Source organism: Gigantopelta aegis, chromosome 1 (assembly GCF_016097555.1).
Source record: "Gigantopelta aegis isolate Gae_Host chromosome 1, Gae_host_genome, whole genome shotgun sequence".
NCBI classification, from domain to species: domain Eukaryota; kingdom Metazoa; phylum Mollusca; class Gastropoda; order Neomphalida; family Peltospiridae; genus Gigantopelta; species Gigantopelta aegis.
Window position 1 is genome coordinate 22,653,158 of NC_054699.1, and position 17,638 is coordinate 22,670,795.

Genomic DNA, 17,638 nt, shown 5'->3' on the forward strand with positions numbered 1-17,638 from the left:
TACCACAATCTAGAAGCCCTGTCTGGCATGGCAATAGTAGTTATTTACTAGCCCAACACTGAATATTACTAGCCATGAGAGTGGGGCTACCACAATCTAGAAGCCCTGTCTGGCATGGCAATAGTAGTTATTTACTAGCCCAACATTGAATATTACTAGCCATGGGAGTGGGGCTACCACAATCTAGAAGCCCTGTCTGGCATGGCAATAGTAGTTATTTACTAGCCCAACACTGAATATTACTAGCCATGGGAGTGGGGCTACCACAATCTAGAAGCCCTGTCTGGCATGGCAATAGTAGTTATTTACTAGCCCAACATTGAATATTACTAGCCATGGGAGTGGGGCTACCACAATCTAGAAGCCCCGTCGGGCATGGCAATAGTAGTTATTTACTAGCCCAACATTGAATATCACTAGCCATGGGAGTGGGGCTACCACAATCTAGAAGCCCTGTCTGGCATGGCAATAGTAGTTATTTACTAGCCCAACATTGAATATCACTAGCCATGGGAGTGGGGCTACCACAATCTAGAAGCCCTGTCTGGCATGGCAATAGTAGTTATTTACTAGCCCAACATTGAATATCACTAGCCATGGGAGTGGGGCTACCACAATCTAGAAGCCCTGTCTGGCATGGCAATAGTAGTTATTTACCAGCCCAACATTGAATATCACTAGCCATGGGAGTGGGGCTACCATAATCTAGAAGCCCTGTCGGGCATGGCAATAGTAGTTATTTACCAGCCCAACATTGAATATCACTAGCCATGGGAGTGGGACTACCATAATCTAGAAGCCCTGTCTGGCATGGCAATAGTAGTTATTTACCAGCCCAACATTGAATATCACTAGCCATGGGAGTGGGGCTACCACAATCTAGAAGCCCTGTCTGGCATGGCAATAGTAGTTATTTACCAGCCCAACATTGAATATCACTAGCCATGGGAGTGGGGCTACCACAATCTAGAAGCCCTGTCTGGCATGGCAATAGTAGTTATTTACCAGCCCAACATTGAATATCACTAGCCATGGGAGTGGGGCTACCACAATCTAGAAGCCCTGTCTGGCATGGCAATAGTAGTTATTTACCAGCCCAACATTGAATATTACTAGCCAAAGGAGTGGGGCTACCACAATCTAGAAGCCCTGTCGGGCATGGCAATAGTAGTTATTTACTAGCCCAACATTGAATATCACTAGCCATAGGAGTGGGGCTACCATAATCTAGAAGCCCTGTCTGGCATGGCAATAGTAGTTATATACTAGCCCAACATTGAATATTACTAGCCATAGGAGTGGGGCTACCATAATCTAGAAGCCCTGTCTGGCATGGCAATAGTAGTTATTTACTAGCCCAACACTGAATATCACTAGCCATAGGAGTGGGGCTACCATAATCTAGAAGCCCTGTCTGGCATGGCAATAGTAGTTATTTACTAGCCCAACATTGAATATTACTAGCCATAGGAGTGGGGCTACCATAATCTAGAAGCCCTGTCTGGCATGGCAATAGTAGTTATTTACTAGCCCAACACTGAATATCACTAGCCATAGGAGTGGGGCTACCATAATCTAGAAGCCCTGCATGATACTTTTTAACCACAAGGGTAATAATAGTGTTTACTTACAACTTTCTGTAGTATGAAGCATTGGCAACTTTAGCACTGCTGTTGAAGAGGATGTCAGACACAAGAAATAATCGGGCAATCTGAAAACAGAACATAATACAAAAATAAAACAACTTTACAATCTGTGTAATATATTTTAACAATGAAATAATTGAGTTATCTGAATACATATTATAGTGTAAAAATCAGTCAATTTAAGGGGAGCTATTACTCTGGCTCCCCAATACTCCCCTGAGATTTGTTGAGTGTATGTATAGATATGTGAGTGAGAGTGAGAGAGAGAGAGAGAGAGAGAGAGAGAGAGAGAGAGAGAGAGAGAGAGAGAGAGAGACAGAGAGACAGACAGACAGACAGAGACACAGAGAGAGAGGGAGAGAGAGAGGGGGTGGGTCAGTGAGGGAAACAGAGAAAACTTACCTTGTATGTATACATATGTGAGTAAGTGAGTGAGAGAGGTGGGGGGGGGGGGGGAGGAAGGGATAGAGAGAGACAGACAGAGGGAGAGGGAAAAAAAGAGTGTGAAAGAGTGTGGAGAGAGAAAGAAAAAGACATATCAGTTACTTTACTAAAAAATAGCAAGGAGTATTGGATGTATTATGAATGGGTATGACTGTGTGTGTGTGTGAATGTATGTTGCAAAAATCATTTTAAAAATCACATAAGTCAAAAATAACTCCTGGGTCATGTTGACCAACTGCTTGTTTTCCCCTGGACAGAGGTAGGTTAAGTGTAACAGGGAATCTGTGAATAATAAAAAAGTAAACAAAAACAAAAACAGCAAGTAATTTTTAAAAAGGCATTTTATCATAAACAGCACAAACGAAGTCCTTTAGTGGACATTCCTTGGGACGTTCGTTAGGATGGGGAAAACCCCCAGAGTCCAGCAAGGGCGATTGATCCCATGACATACTGCACCCCAGGTAAACACTACCACTGAGCTACATCTCACCCTGATCAAACCATAAACTGCCAAAGTCTGAAACACACTGTTAACAACTGCGATAAATTACTCTCCTCCCTTTGTGACACCCAAAGCCGATGTGTAATTTTGTGCTGGGGCGTCATTAAACATTCCTTCATTTTAATTAACTTTAGATTTCCACAACATTTTGTCCAGACAGAAATTGTGAAAACGCCATTGCAATGACATAGATTCAACATACTAGATGTCAACCATGTCGTTTATATTGGCAAAACACATGTACGCTGCCATTTTGTGGAATACTCTAGGTGGAAGGATGTAATGTAATCTAACAACGTTATGACGTATATTGTGGGCCACATTGAGCAGAAAAATGTCCACTAGATTAGTTTATGTGCTTCACAGTAAAGCAAACAGTCATGTGGGGAACCATTCAAATAGTTCATGAACGTTAGCAAAACATTTGCAAACTGAACTTGGGGCCTGGTATAGGCAATCATGACGTCATATTAATTAGTTAACACATACTTTGCAGACTTTGAAGAGTATTCCATAAAAAAGCAAAATGGCATATGGCAAAACATGTCATCTTTTTTGTCCTAGGAGATCTCTGCAAAGTCGATACAGGCGACATGGCTACATTTTAGTCTGTGGAATCTGTGTCAATGTAATGTTTTTATTACGATTTGTGTCTGGACAAAATGTGGGGTAAATTTAACAGTAATTAAAGGAAGGAAGTGTTTGATTTAACGACGCACTCAACACATTTTATTTACAGTTATATGGCATCGGACATATGGTTAAGGACCACACAGATATTGAGAGAGGAAACACCCTGTCACAACTTCATGGACTATTCTTTTCGATTAGCAGCAAGGGATCTTTTATATGCACCATTCCACAGACAGGATAGCACATACCACGGTCTTTGATATACCAGTTGTGGTGTACTGGCTGGAACGAGAAATTGCCCAACTGGCCCACTGATAATTAGGAATCGATCCCAGACAGACTGTGCATCAAGCGAGAGCTGTACCACTGAGTTACGTCCTGCCCCGACAGTAATTAAAGGTAGGAATGTAATTTACTGTAGTTGTTAAAATGTGGTTCAGACTTTAGATGTAACCCGTGCTATGGGTTCGGCTGCCATGTATATTGCCATTTCTGTGTTAATATAAATCATGCGATCACAAAGATGGAGGTTTTTGTAATGGAAGTCATCTTTGTATGCAATATTTAGCACAATGTGTGTACACTAGTCGACTGAAACTTGTTCGCAGAGAGATATATGTGGCATCGGGTAAGTACAAAGATGGCAGTCGGCAGTGCAGATCAAAAATGGAGAAGTTGTCAGAACAATGGGAAACTGTTAACATGGCCTTGCATACGTTATTTATTATATTATATTATATTATATTATATTATATTATATTATATTATATTTTATTTTATTTTATCAGTGTAATCAAAGTATGTGATATTTTTCAGATCACATACTTTAAGAAACTTTGCAAATTAGATGTAAATTAGTCGAGGTCTCGGCACTAGGTTTATTGACATTTAAGCAAACGTACTTGAGTGACACTCCATGATTGATGTATGCATTCACAGTCATCAAATAAAAACATTTCAATGGCAGTTTGACACTGAAAGCTGTCCAGCGTTCAGAAAAGAAAAAACGTAGGCATAACTTTATTTTGATGTAAGGACATCCAAAATGACATTATTCGAGTTTGACGTCATTTCCATTAAAAAATACACTGCACCACATATTCTTACGTCATTTGAATATCTAGTAATGGCTGACTGGAATTAAAGCTGCGTGTACAGTTTACAAAAACACGTTGTATTAAGCTTGAGCTTATATGATAAAGAGATTATTACCCTCATGTATTTCGGTATCGTCAATATCATATATTAGGAATAAAAATAATGTATTATGCTCGCATAATACAAAATTTTTATTCCTAATATATTGACAATACCGAAAAACACTGGTAATAACCTCTATATATTATATTATATTATATTATATTATATTATATTATATATTATATATATTATATTATATAGATTTTAGATGCCACTAATTTTGGCACAACAGGTATTTTGTCTGTTCTGAACACACCAAGGGTTTTTTAATGCAGTAATGTAATAATAGCTTCGCAGGATAAAGCCGATATCTTAAGACAGTAACCAGTTATTCCCTATATATTGTATTAGTAGACGGGCACTCCACAATGCATACTATATTTTATTATATTATAGATTAAGGGGACAGACTGTTACCTTCTTTGGTAGAGGGGTCTGTAGGATGGACAGGCACTCCACAATGCATATTATATTATATTATAGATAAGGGGGACAGACTGTAACCTTCTTTGGTAGAGGGGTCTGTAGGATAGACAGGCACTCCACAATGCATATTATATTATATTATAGATAAGGGGTACGGACTGTAACCTTCTTTGGTAGAGGGGTCGGCAAGATGGACAGGGACTCCACAATGCATATTATATTATAGATAAAGGGACAGACTGTCACCTTCTTTGGTAGAGGGGTCTGTAGGATAAACAGGCACTCCACAATGCATATTATATTATATTATAAGTAAGGGGACAGACTGTCACCTTCTTTGGTAGAGGGGTCTGTAGGATGGACAGGGACTCGGCAATGCACTCTACGACCTCCTCAGCGGATTCCGCGTGGTCCAGACACCACACCATCACATCTCCGATCTTCGGTCTCTCGGGCGTCAGTTCACGCAGCATGTCTTCCAAGCGGTCACGCTGACTGCATGTACAGAATAATAACAATGATAATGATAATGATAATGATAATAATAATAATAACAACAATAATACAAAATGTTTGCAAAGTACAGTTACATAATTATACAGTAAATCCATGGAGCATATTGCTTTCAAAATCTTGACGAGTCGAATATTACAAAATTAATCCTCAATGTACCATATGTTTTACGGTTTCTGAATATTATGTGGTAAGCTGGCCTTTTTTCATGAAGTCAAATATTGAAAAATGTGTTCTCTGAATATTTATCAATTATTAACCATAATTGAGGGCAATATCAGGTTTTATGGACCAAAGAAATTAATATTGACCTCGGCCAATGTTTTTACCTGTCTGTGAGTTGACCTTGTTTATTTTAAATCTCTTTTCACGGTCTACAACTGAACTTGTTCTCTGAATATTAGACATTATTTTACCTGTCAGTGAGCTGGCCTTTTTTCATGGAGTCCACTAGTGGAAAATGTGTCGATCTATCAACCAGCTCTTCGGGCATGCCTTGAGTGTAAGGATTGAGGGGTGGGGGTCGCCATATAGACCCTCCCTTGAACATCTGAAACTCCTCCATTCTCCATTTGTATGGGGAGTCACCCTATACATACACAGATAACAACAGAAATAATAATTATGTACCATTTCGGCAATATGTGGATTATGGCAGATTTCAGGCTTTGCTAAATTATGCAAGTGATTTTATTTTTAATATAGCATCACTGTTTTACTCATGATTAAGGCATCATATGTTTGGCAATTTTCTAAACTTAAAGAGCTGTTAATAATTTTATACATGTTTTATAAATTACTTGTGAAAAATAAAAACTTGTTTTGTTTAGCAATACCACTAGAGCACATTGATTTATTAATCATCAGCTATTGGATGTAAAATATTTGGTAATTTTTGAAAAATGTTTACAGGAAACATGCTACATTTTTTCAATGCCAGCAAGGGATCTTTTGTATGCACCTTCCCAAGGACAGTACATACCATGGCCTTTACGTAGCACTAAACCAAATAACTTCCGGCTGGGTCAAAGTTCGCGGTGCACCCAACTTTTGATAGAGAAGTGAACACCATAAGTCCTGCGACTGGTGATAAATGTGAGTGTGTTGGTTGTAAAAAAAAATATATATATATCAGAGCGAAAAATTTATGCAATTTTATTTCATCTAGTACCACTGTGTCAAGTAACCTTGTGCTTGAAACATGTATGGGGTACCTGTAAAAAAAAGTACTCAAATTTTGTGTGGAGCTAGGGTAGTCATAGAAACTCAGAAATGAGCAGCTTGACCCCCCAATTGACATATAGGGTTGGTAGTATTTATATCTGTGGCATTTATGTCGATTGGTTTTAGCCACGTATGTTACTATTGTCATCTATGGAATTTGATTTGGTAGTATACACCCTTTAATATAAAAGTCGTTGGGCACTGGTTGAGAAAGGTTGAGAAAGGGGGCAAAAACCCGTCCGAGAATGGATTCACTTAAAGTCTGTCCCATCATTCTATAAAAATGTTTTTTGTAAATAATTTCAGTTTAGTTTGATATAAGAAGAAAAGTAAAAGTGTTTTGGAAATAACAAAAAAAAAACTATTTTTTTGTGTAATTTAAAAAACAATCGACTCAGAAGTAAATAACTTGTAGCTAATTTCATAGTATGAAAAAAGGCGTTCCCTGTGGGACGGACGGAAGGAAATGCTTTATTTAACGACACACTCAACACATTTTATTTATGGTTATATGGCGTCAGACATATGGTTAAGGACCACACAGATATTGAGAGGAAACCCGCTGTCGCCACTTCATGGGCTACTCTTTTCGATTAGCAGCATAAGGGATCTTTTATATGCACCATCCCAGACAGGATAGCACATACCATGGCCTTTGATGTCCTGTGGGACGGACTATAGGTGGTTCGACTGTATGATGCAAGCAAGTGCTTTACACAATGAGAAAGATCCTGCCTTACTTGTATAAACACAGTGAACATAGACTTTAAAAGTAAATGATATGTTACCTGTAGTATGGAGAAGAGCTTCCACCGGTAATATGTGTGTGATGCAGACTGGTTGTCGAACAGGAATCTATAACCAGACACACCAAGGTAAAACAAACAGCTTAAAACACAACATGACCATGACCCATGCACGCAGAAAGTTAAACAGACGCTAGTATGTAACAGACATATACCAAGTTTGAAAATTACATGTCAAATTCTGGGCATATATTTTTTTTTTTTTTTACAAGAATGATCTTTAGTTTGAACACCGGTTACTAAGTTTGTAATTCACGCAAAAGCTGTTGGTTGCTAAGTGCATTGTTAGGTTCTCAAACAGATTATTTGGTAATTCTACTAATAGATAGAGAATAACTAGCTAATGATGTCGGATATCTGCTTTATCCTGTGAAGGTAAGAATGAGAAATTCTGCAAGGCTCTGCCAAGAGGAATTTCTCGTTCAGCCTGAACAGGATAAAGCAGATATCTGATTTCATTAACTAGTTATTGTCTTTATCCTGCAGACCATAAAAATTAAGGGGAAAAGCTATTATTTCTGTTAATTCAGCCACATTGTACAATTCGCAATTTTGTAATATAGCTATGCGTGTGACATCACATGAGTGACGTCAAAAGTCATATCCTGCTAGTAGCAGGATATGACTTTGCTTTATTTGTCAATAGAAATGGTGGTTGCAGGATAAAATATGTTACCTAAGAAACGGACTTACAGTTATGACAGACTGTTAATTTCGATATAAGATATGTTACCAGGAAACGGACTTACAGTTATGACTGTTAATTTCGATACAATGCAATGGATATTAGGGTAAAACAAAATGTTATTAACTGCTGTTCAATGACAAAAACATGTACGATCATTAAATAAACATTAACTGAAAGTTTAATTAGGTACGTGTTTCTTTGTTCGTTAGTTAGTAGGAGGAGTTGTTTGTTTTTTTTTTTTTTTTTTTTGTTTTTGGGTGGGGTTTTTTGGGGCGTCTGTTAATTTCTTACAAAATATGACAGCAATTGCAAACAGAATTCAACTCATAATAAAAAAAACTATTTTAGTTCTATTACAAATAGCCACTTTTTTTCAAATGCTTTAAGTTACGTTATTATTCTTGATAAACAAATATGGTCCTGTCAAGACTTAACCTACTGTTATTCATTTGTTTAATTTGATGCGCAAAAGTGAAAACTTAGAAAAATTGAAGGAGCGATAAAAATGGACTAATTTTCTTGGACATATATTTGATCTGTTAAAACATATTTACTGATGTAACTCGTTTTTAAAAATTTTTCCTAATTTTAAAACACAAAGATTGTACTCACCTGAACATTGGGTTATTTAATTCCTTATTCATTATCATTGCTTCAAACATGGGGCCCTCGCGAACCACAAACTCAACCATTCGATGTATCAACGCCAACATGTTTCTGGAACAAATAATCTAACGGTCCAACCACACGGCAAGGGAGGCAACTCCCATAATTCAAAAACATGAAAAATTGTGCCTAATTCTTGTTAACAGTACATCCAAAGACTTTTGTCAACCGAACCACCCTCACTCCCCCACAAAAAACCCCACTGGTACATTGTGAAAATTAACTTTTAAAAACTCACACTGACCCGTATGAAAACTTTTGAAAATACAACTGCTAGAAAAAAGAAAAAAAACTTGACAAACAGAAAATTTAAATTCTCAACATTTACAGATAGCAGTACAAATATAATTATTATATTTATTTTTTAACTATTGTAATTGATGTTTAATTCTTTAAGCTAATGTAAAAATTATTACAAAAAGCTCTTATTTTTTTGGTAATAGCTGTTAACTGGAGTTTATTTTAACCCTCCTCTGTACAATGCTGTTTAACAATGACATGTAATAACATTTTAAAAACAGACAATATGTTTAGATCCAGCAAAATATGTATAATGAGAAGAAAAAAAAATTGCTTCAAGTAAATCCAAATGCCTAATTATCTGAAGAATGTAGGAATGGAAGCTAAAAGATAAATTTTAAAATGTCCAGTTGGATATACTGTCAAACAAAATTACAGAAAGATATTTGAATGGCTAGTACATTTTGCATTGGCAGTGCCTCAAATACATTTCAATTTTTTTTTTTATCATTCAACATTACTGACAGGAAAACAAGTTTGTCACTTTTAATTGTCAATCCTTTTCATATCAACATGCACCACAATTTTTTTTAATTTTCATAAAAACTAAGGATCTTTACCAAGTGTTACATAATGATAAACTTGTACATTCCTTTCTCTTCTTCTAATGTAAATCAAAATACTGGTAGGTTACTTATAATTTCTAGCAAAATATGTTCTGATGAGCTTTGTGCGTCATCACATATTCCAACAATGAGCAGAGGTATGTAGAAGTAAACAGTTGAAACATTATTACTAAGACGAGACAATAAATCATTGACACTAGGGCCAGCATTAGGGTTAAAAAAAAACCTCAAGCATTCCCAGAATATCGGAAACAATTTTTTTGTTTGTATCTCCTAAGTTCAAGGGCCATAACTCTGCCAAAAATTGGTATATTGTCATCAAATTCAAACTTGATATCTGAAGGCATTCCAAAACAAATGTCTGGAAAACAAATTATCATATGTTCAAGGCCATAACTCTGTCAAAAATGGATAAATTGCCATAAATGTCAAACTTGATATGTAACAGTACTTGATAAGGAAAGGAAATGGGTTTATTTAATGATGCACTCAACACATTTTATTTATGGTTATATGGTGTCAGACATATGGTTAAAGACCACACAGATATTGAAGGAAGAAACCCGCTGTCGCCAATTCATGGGCTCCTCTTTTCGATTAGCTGCAAAGGATCTTTTATATGCACCATCCCATAGACATGATAGCACATACCACGCCTTTGATGTACCAATCTTGGTGCACTGGCTGGAGCAAAGACCGGTAAGGGATTTTAAAAAATGCTTTATAATGAAACAGCAAACAAAATGTGATCATTCTTGACATACAATTATACTGAAAAGTTACCACTTAACTTCAATTTCAACATAGAATCCAATTGTATTTTTACAATTCAAAATCTCCACGCTTATCATTGATTGTGAGATATATATTCTGGTGATTTTTTTTTACTAAAAATATGTTAAGAACTTAACACTATAAAACAGTATTTTCAAATATATGACTAAGAACTTACCAGTAAATAGTGTATTGAAAATATTATCATAGACTTGGCAGTAAATACTATTGGATTTCCATGGAAATTATTATAACTAATATTAAAGTTAATGAAACTAGCTCATTTTCTGTTTCAAATAATTTTTTTTTTTTTTTTTTACCTAGCACACCCAGCAGGATTACCAGAAACACAATGGATTTGGCAAAATGGAAATTTAAACAAGAAGTTCTCAGTGATGTGTTACAGACAAGTAAAAAAAAATCCCCATAACAGTTGAATATATTTGACACCAACTAGATTGCTTTTAAGTGCAAACATTGTCTACATTTATACATATTAATTATTTGATCTTAGAAAACCTGGGCATGACATGAAAAGAACCGACAATTGTACATCACCAGTGGATTACATATAAACATAACAATGAGGAATAATGAGAATGTTGCTTACAACATAACAACAAAGTCAACCATCAACAAAGTGTTGGTTTCATAAGTCAGTAATTATACTGTACAGTATACAACTCAACAAGAAAGTCAACTATCCACCCATGGTTCATTTCTTAAAGGGAGCAATTACTGCAAATAAACAAAAATGTAGTTTGTTTTGTTTAACGACACCATTAAAAAGCACATTGATTTACCAATCATTGGCTATTGAATGTCAAACATTAGGTACTTTTCACATAGTCTCAGAGAGAAAACAAGCTACATATTTCCATTAATAGCAAGGGATCTTTTATATGCCTTTTCCCCAGAGGACAGCACATACCATGACCTTTGATATACCAGTTGTGGGGCACTGGTTAGGATGGAAAAAAACAAGAACCAATTGGAGAATTGGTCCACTTAGGGGGTTCGATCCTGCAACCGAAACACCTCAGGTGAGCACTCTACCCACTGACCTAGATCCCGCATTGTTAAAATAAGATCGTAACTGGCCTGTTTTATAGTGGAAGGAAGGAAATGCTATATTTAATGATGCACTCAACACATTTTATTTATGGTTATATGGCATCTGACATATGGTTAAGGACCACACAGATATTGAGAGAGGAAACCCGTTGTCGCCACTTCATGGGCTACTCTTTTCAATTAGCAGCAAGGGATTTTTTATATGCACCATCCCACAGACAGGTTAGCACATACCACGGCCTTTGATGTACTAGTTGTGGTGCACTGGCTGGATGTTTAATAGTGATAAAAAAAAACCCAGGTATTAAAAACAATATACAACTATAACAAAAATACAAACCAAACATTTGTGTCAATAACATCATAACATTTGACCAAGCATGAGATATATTGGGGATAATAAATGATTTACAAGTTATTATAAAATTAATATTTTTCATTTGTTATGAACTTCTGTTTATTACCTCATCTGTTCTTTTCTCTAAAAACCATTTACTTTTTGATATCCACACAAGTACATGTATTTAAAAATTATGTAAACCACTTAACACACTGTTGTGAGTATTGTTATAACTCTGTATGTTATTCATGTTCACTGATAATCAAAAAGTCAAGTTCAATTTATCTATACATTATATCTGTATTTACAGGAGTGTCAGAAACAATTTAAAGTTGGTACGGTCATGAAAGCAATGTATATGATGAGATCTATACTATGCGAGCGCCATAGGAAGAGAAAAAAACATTCCTGGCCCAAAACGTCATAAGAGCCATAGTTTCCGCTTCTGACATTTTATCCGTTTTACATACATGGGCAGTTGAAGAATTTACTAGGACAGATAAGATGAAGGTTGTTTTGTTTAACAACACCACTAGAGCACATTGATTTATAAATCCTCGGCTATTGGATGTCAAACATTCAGTAATTGTGAAATAGTCTTAGAGAGGAAACCTGCTACATTTGTCCATTAGTAGGGATATTTTGTATGCACCATCTCAGACATGATAGCACATACCTTGGCCTTCGATATACCGATCGCGGTGCACTGGCTGGAATGAGAAATAGGCCAATGGACCCACTGATGGGGATCGATCCTAGACCGACCAAGCATCAGGCAAGCATTTTACCACTGGGCTATATCCCGCTCCTAGGACAGATCAGAATGGCTAGAAATACAATAAATCTCATGCCTGGATCAACAAAAATGTACAGTTAATGAAAAGTATTTTGTTAAAAAAGAATCCTAGATACTTCAATCATAGTACATAGCAATTAGGAACATATTTCAACTGTTTTACAATACATTACACACACACACACACACACACACACACAAAGACACAATTATGACAGTTAAATGTTCAGACATTGTATCATTAAACTGAATTAAGATCCATTTTACAAATCTTTTACGCAATCGGTTCCATCTATTTAAATTGAGTGATAAATATTCCAGCCTTGGTTGATACTGGTCTTGTATAATTGTGATAAAATATATTGTTTTAAAGAAATGTGACAAGTGTAGGTCACAATGACCTAACTGTAACACACTAATGAATGACAAGTAGGTACATGCATTTTGTCAAACAGACCACAATTAGTTTTTAGCTTTTTTTTTTTTTTTCGAAAAAAGAATCTTTAAATTGAGATTTGATTAAAAGTGAACATTCTGATTTTTATTAAACAGTTATTACAGATGGAATAACTGTTTGTCAATCTCTATGGCAGTCCATCGTTTTATGAACACAAAACTTTATTAAAAAAAGAAGTTTGTTTTGTTTAACGACACCACTAGAGCACACTGATTTATTAATCATCAGCTATTGGATGTTAAACATACGGTCATTTTGACAGTCATAGAGAGGTAACCCGCTAAATTTTTCCATTAGTAGCAAGGGATCTTTTATATGCACCATCCCATAGACAGGATAGCACATACCATAGCCTTTGTGGTGCACTGGCTGGAATGACTTTATATGACATGATGCCAAAAAAAAATCTTTTGAAAATGTCCACAAGTTCCAAAAGAAATCTGCATAGATCTTCTAATATACAATGTTTCCATGGTTATTTACATTAAGTAATGATATGAAGGTTTCTTCAAAGATCATTAACAACAAAAATTCACATTTATTATGTACTACAGCTTAAAACAATAGTCATAAACACAACAAAATAATTTCTTTTGGTTAAAAGGTACTAAAAATATACAATATATACATATAAACCTCTATATTCAGTCAACAATTTAATGAAATATTATACCACAAATATTCAACAATATTTTTTGAAACACTGCCAACAAAATTCTATTACAAATAACAATCAAATATATTTAATATCTAAATAATTATTTACAAAAATATTTACTGTTTTCATACATTTATACTGTATATAACACAAACATAAAAAAATTTAAAATGTAAATAAGCCAGGAAAAATAACAGCTATAAGAGTTATGAAATTTCATGATTAAAACAAATTAAAAAAAGATTTCACTTCTGATAAAAGAATGAAACAAATTCAAAATATAAAACGAGTTTAGAATAATTCACATGACCTTTATTAAATAAAGAACATATAACTTTATTACTATCTTAAAAAAAAAAAAAAAAAAAACACCCAAGAAAATCTCCACAATTTTTTTTTCTTCTAAACTTTCTTATTTTTCCTGGCTTGTACAAACCAAGGTATACAAAAGATATTTAATGTTTTATTATTAAAAACGTATCTCGGCAGATCCACATCAAGATGTTGTGTTGTTCCAATCCGACCTCTCCCCAAGTCTCAGGATACGTTACTCTGATTAACCGTATCTTATCAAATGTTATTTTACCAATACACGAGTTCAGCCACACACCATAAGGCAGTACACATAACTAACCTACTGAACTAAAACTATCCTACTGAACTTCATAACAATCCGCTATCCAAAATATTTAACATATCAAAGCCAATTCTTTCTTTTAAATAATTTTTAATAATTTTAAAGAGATGAAAAATGGTTGAAATAGTAAAAATGCCCCCAAAACCATAACATTTCATATTATATTATCTTTGAATATTCGTTTGTTATGAACTAACTTCCCAATAATTCTACAACCATTTTTTTTAATATACATATTTTGAAACAGGTGTTCTAAAAGTTTCAAGTGACATGTATCAAACATAATGTATTTTTAAGAAGTTTGTTTTGTTTAACGACACCATTAGAGCACATTGATTAATTAATCATCGGCTATTGGATGTCAAACATTTGTTAATTCTGACTTGTAGTCAACAGAGGAAACCTGTTACATTTTCCTAATGCAGCAAGGGATCTGTTATATGCACTTTTTCACAGACAGGAAAACACATACCACAGAATTTGACCAGTTGTGGTGCACTGGTTGGAATGAGAAAAAAAACAATCAGTTGAACAAATTCACTGAGGTGGTTCGATCCTGGGATGCGAGGGCTCAACTGACTGTACTAACTCCTGCTCCCCTAATGTATTTTGAAGTAAACCTATTAAACTAGTAAACGCACGGCATTATGCAATGACTATCAACTACCATGTATATGACATGATCTTAAACTAGGGAATAACATACTTTATTACATACCCATTAAATCTTACTATGTAAATACAGCTCTGAATACAAGAATTGAATACAACTTTCCGTATTCAACTCTGCAGCCGGTACTACCTTCCGGATACAACGCTACTATAAATAGCACAACGTAACTGGGGAATTCCTTACAGATGTTATGTAAACAAAGTGATCATCGTCAATTTATTGTCAAACCATGAATATGTGTAAAAATATAATTAATTAGTTTTTCTTTCAGTAACGGTGGAAAATTTTCAATACCTCAAATAGACAGAACATCAATTTTTAACCTCTGTATTGTATATATAACAGATACTGAATTTTGGGCATTTTTTAGGATTCTGCCAGAAAAATAAAAATGATGTAATTCAGATACTTTGGAATTTCATCTCATAATTTTACGATTCCGATTCCTAATATTGAGTTCGCTATAGCATGGAAACCTGCGAAATTAGCAGCCAGTATAATACACAAACAGAACCACATACCAGCTGTTTTGCCACGTTATTTATTGCATGAGTTTATAGTGCACAAGAATATTATACCACGAGACCGCGTAGGGGTCGAGTTGTATATATATATATATATTGCGCACTATAAACGTGTGCAATAAATAACATGACAAAACAACTAGTATGTGGTTCTGTATTTATTACATACCACATTTCTATATTACCATTAACAAAAGTTTCATTAAATAACAAAACTTACTATGTTTTAAAAATTAGTTGAATTTTATGGAAAAGACGTATAGCCGAGTATCCTGGCTAGGGACATGACATCATTCCTGGCTAGGGACACAACGTCATTCCTGGCTAGGGACACGACATCATTCCTGGCTAGGGATATGACGTCATTCAGGTAAATACGTACTAAACATGCAAGATTTTGTATCAAATGAATGGTCAATAAAATATTTTTTGTAATAAGGTGTATTATAAAGTGAGCTACTGCCTGTATGGTGTTGGGAGAACTCTGTGATAGAAAGAAGAGTAAAAACTGTAGAAGTATACCTTTCCGTGGGGATAACCACTTTGACAACAGCACTGGCTAAGGTCTGGAGAAACGGCAGTTGAAAACAACATTAAGTTTAACGAGGCTCAGTCAAGTTATATAAAATCATATAGAGCAATCACAAAATTTTATTTATACATAATGATAAAAATTGTAAAAAAAAATATAATTTCATATATAGAAATATCATTTTAAAATAAGAATTGCAAATAATTTAAATATATTGTTCAGTTTAAAAAACAAACAAAAAAACTACAATTAATTAATCTTTTTAAAACAAATCCAATAAATTTCATAAACATATTTAAATTGTTAATTCAAAGCTACAATATCTTAATACATTGATATTTTTAATTGAAAAATGCAAATAACCTAAATGTATTTTTAAAATTAAAATAAAAAATAACCTTAATATTGTTTAGATATGTAATGCAGAACAAAATGTGTAAAGCAGGAAATATTTCCAAACAGTAACTACAGAAAAAAGGATTTAATCAGAAGCATTTTAGGACTTGTAGCCCACCATTAAATTTGAATTGGATATATTACATGTTGCCACCCCACATCCTTGGTCCTAATTTTACTGTTTAAAAGTAAAGTTTGTTTTATTTAACGACGCCACTAGAGCACATTGATTTTTGTATCTTATCATCGGCTATTGGACGTCAAACATATGGTCATTCTGACACTGTTTTTAGAGGAAACCCGCTGTTGCCACATAGGCTACTCTTTTTACGACAGGCAGCAAGGGATCTTTTATTTGCACTTCCCACAGGCAGGATAGCACAAACCATGGCCTTTGTTGAACCAGTTATGGGTCACTGGTCGGTGCAAGTGGTTTACACCTACCCATTGAGCCTTGCGGAGCACTCACTCAGGGTTTGGAGTCGGTATCTGGATTAAAAATCCCATGCCTCGACTGGGATCTGAACCCAGTACCTACCAGCATGTAGACCGATGGCCTGCCACGACGCCACCAAGGCCGGTTTTACTGTTTAATACAGGCACAGTTTGACTGCCATGATAAAATTTCAGATAAGTCTTGTAATTTGTAACTACCCATGTACAGTACTACCGCACTTTTAGGACAACACATGAAGGAAGTGGTTTACTTAATGACACATTTTAGGACAAGATTTTAAATGTACATCAATTACAAAAGGCAGTTGATAAATTTTAGGGTACTAAATTAAGAAATGCTTGAAATGTCAAATATTTTAAGCATCTGCAACATCAAAGGGTAATATTAATCAGGATATTTCATAAGGTGTGAAATTTAATTAATAGCAGTTTGATTTTAAATAGAAAAAAAAAGAAAGGAATGTTTGTTTCAAAACACATCAGCAAGTTTTAACCTATGATTATTTGATGCCTTACAAGATATAATGAATTTATTTACATTATTGGATTACAGAATTCCTATTTTGAAAGATGACTACATAACAAATATTATCAGTATAGTTAGAACCTTTATTTTTTAATTAGGTCTCACCCCACCCCACCCCGCACCTTCAACATATTTTCCTGTACTAACATAATAACAATTGTAGCAAAAAGAGAAAAATAAA

At 34.8% G+C, this 17,638-nt stretch overlaps 1 protein-coding gene across 2 annotated transcripts in view; it reads right to left on the minus strand.

Moving 5' to 3' along the window:
• Positions 1-17,638, minus strand: part of LOC121372252 (U2 snRNP-associated SURP motif-containing protein-like) — a 55,417-nt gene that overhangs the window by 20,539 nt on the left and 17,240 nt on the right. For both annotated transcript variants that reach the window (XM_041498551.1, XM_041498546.1), the window contains exons 10-15: positions 16,070-16,113; positions 8,695-8,799; positions 7,377-7,443; positions 5,781-5,953; positions 5,184-5,346; positions 1,632-1,711 (exon numbers count right to left, since the gene is read on the minus strand). In XM_041498551.1, coding sequence (XP_041354485.1) covers positions 1,632-1,711; positions 5,184-5,346; positions 5,781-5,953; positions 7,377-7,443; positions 8,695-8,799; positions 16,070-16,113 — 632 coding nt within the window. The remainder of the gene's footprint in view (positions 1-1,631; positions 1,712-5,183; positions 5,347-5,780; positions 5,954-7,376; positions 7,444-8,694; positions 8,800-16,069; positions 16,114-17,638) is intronic.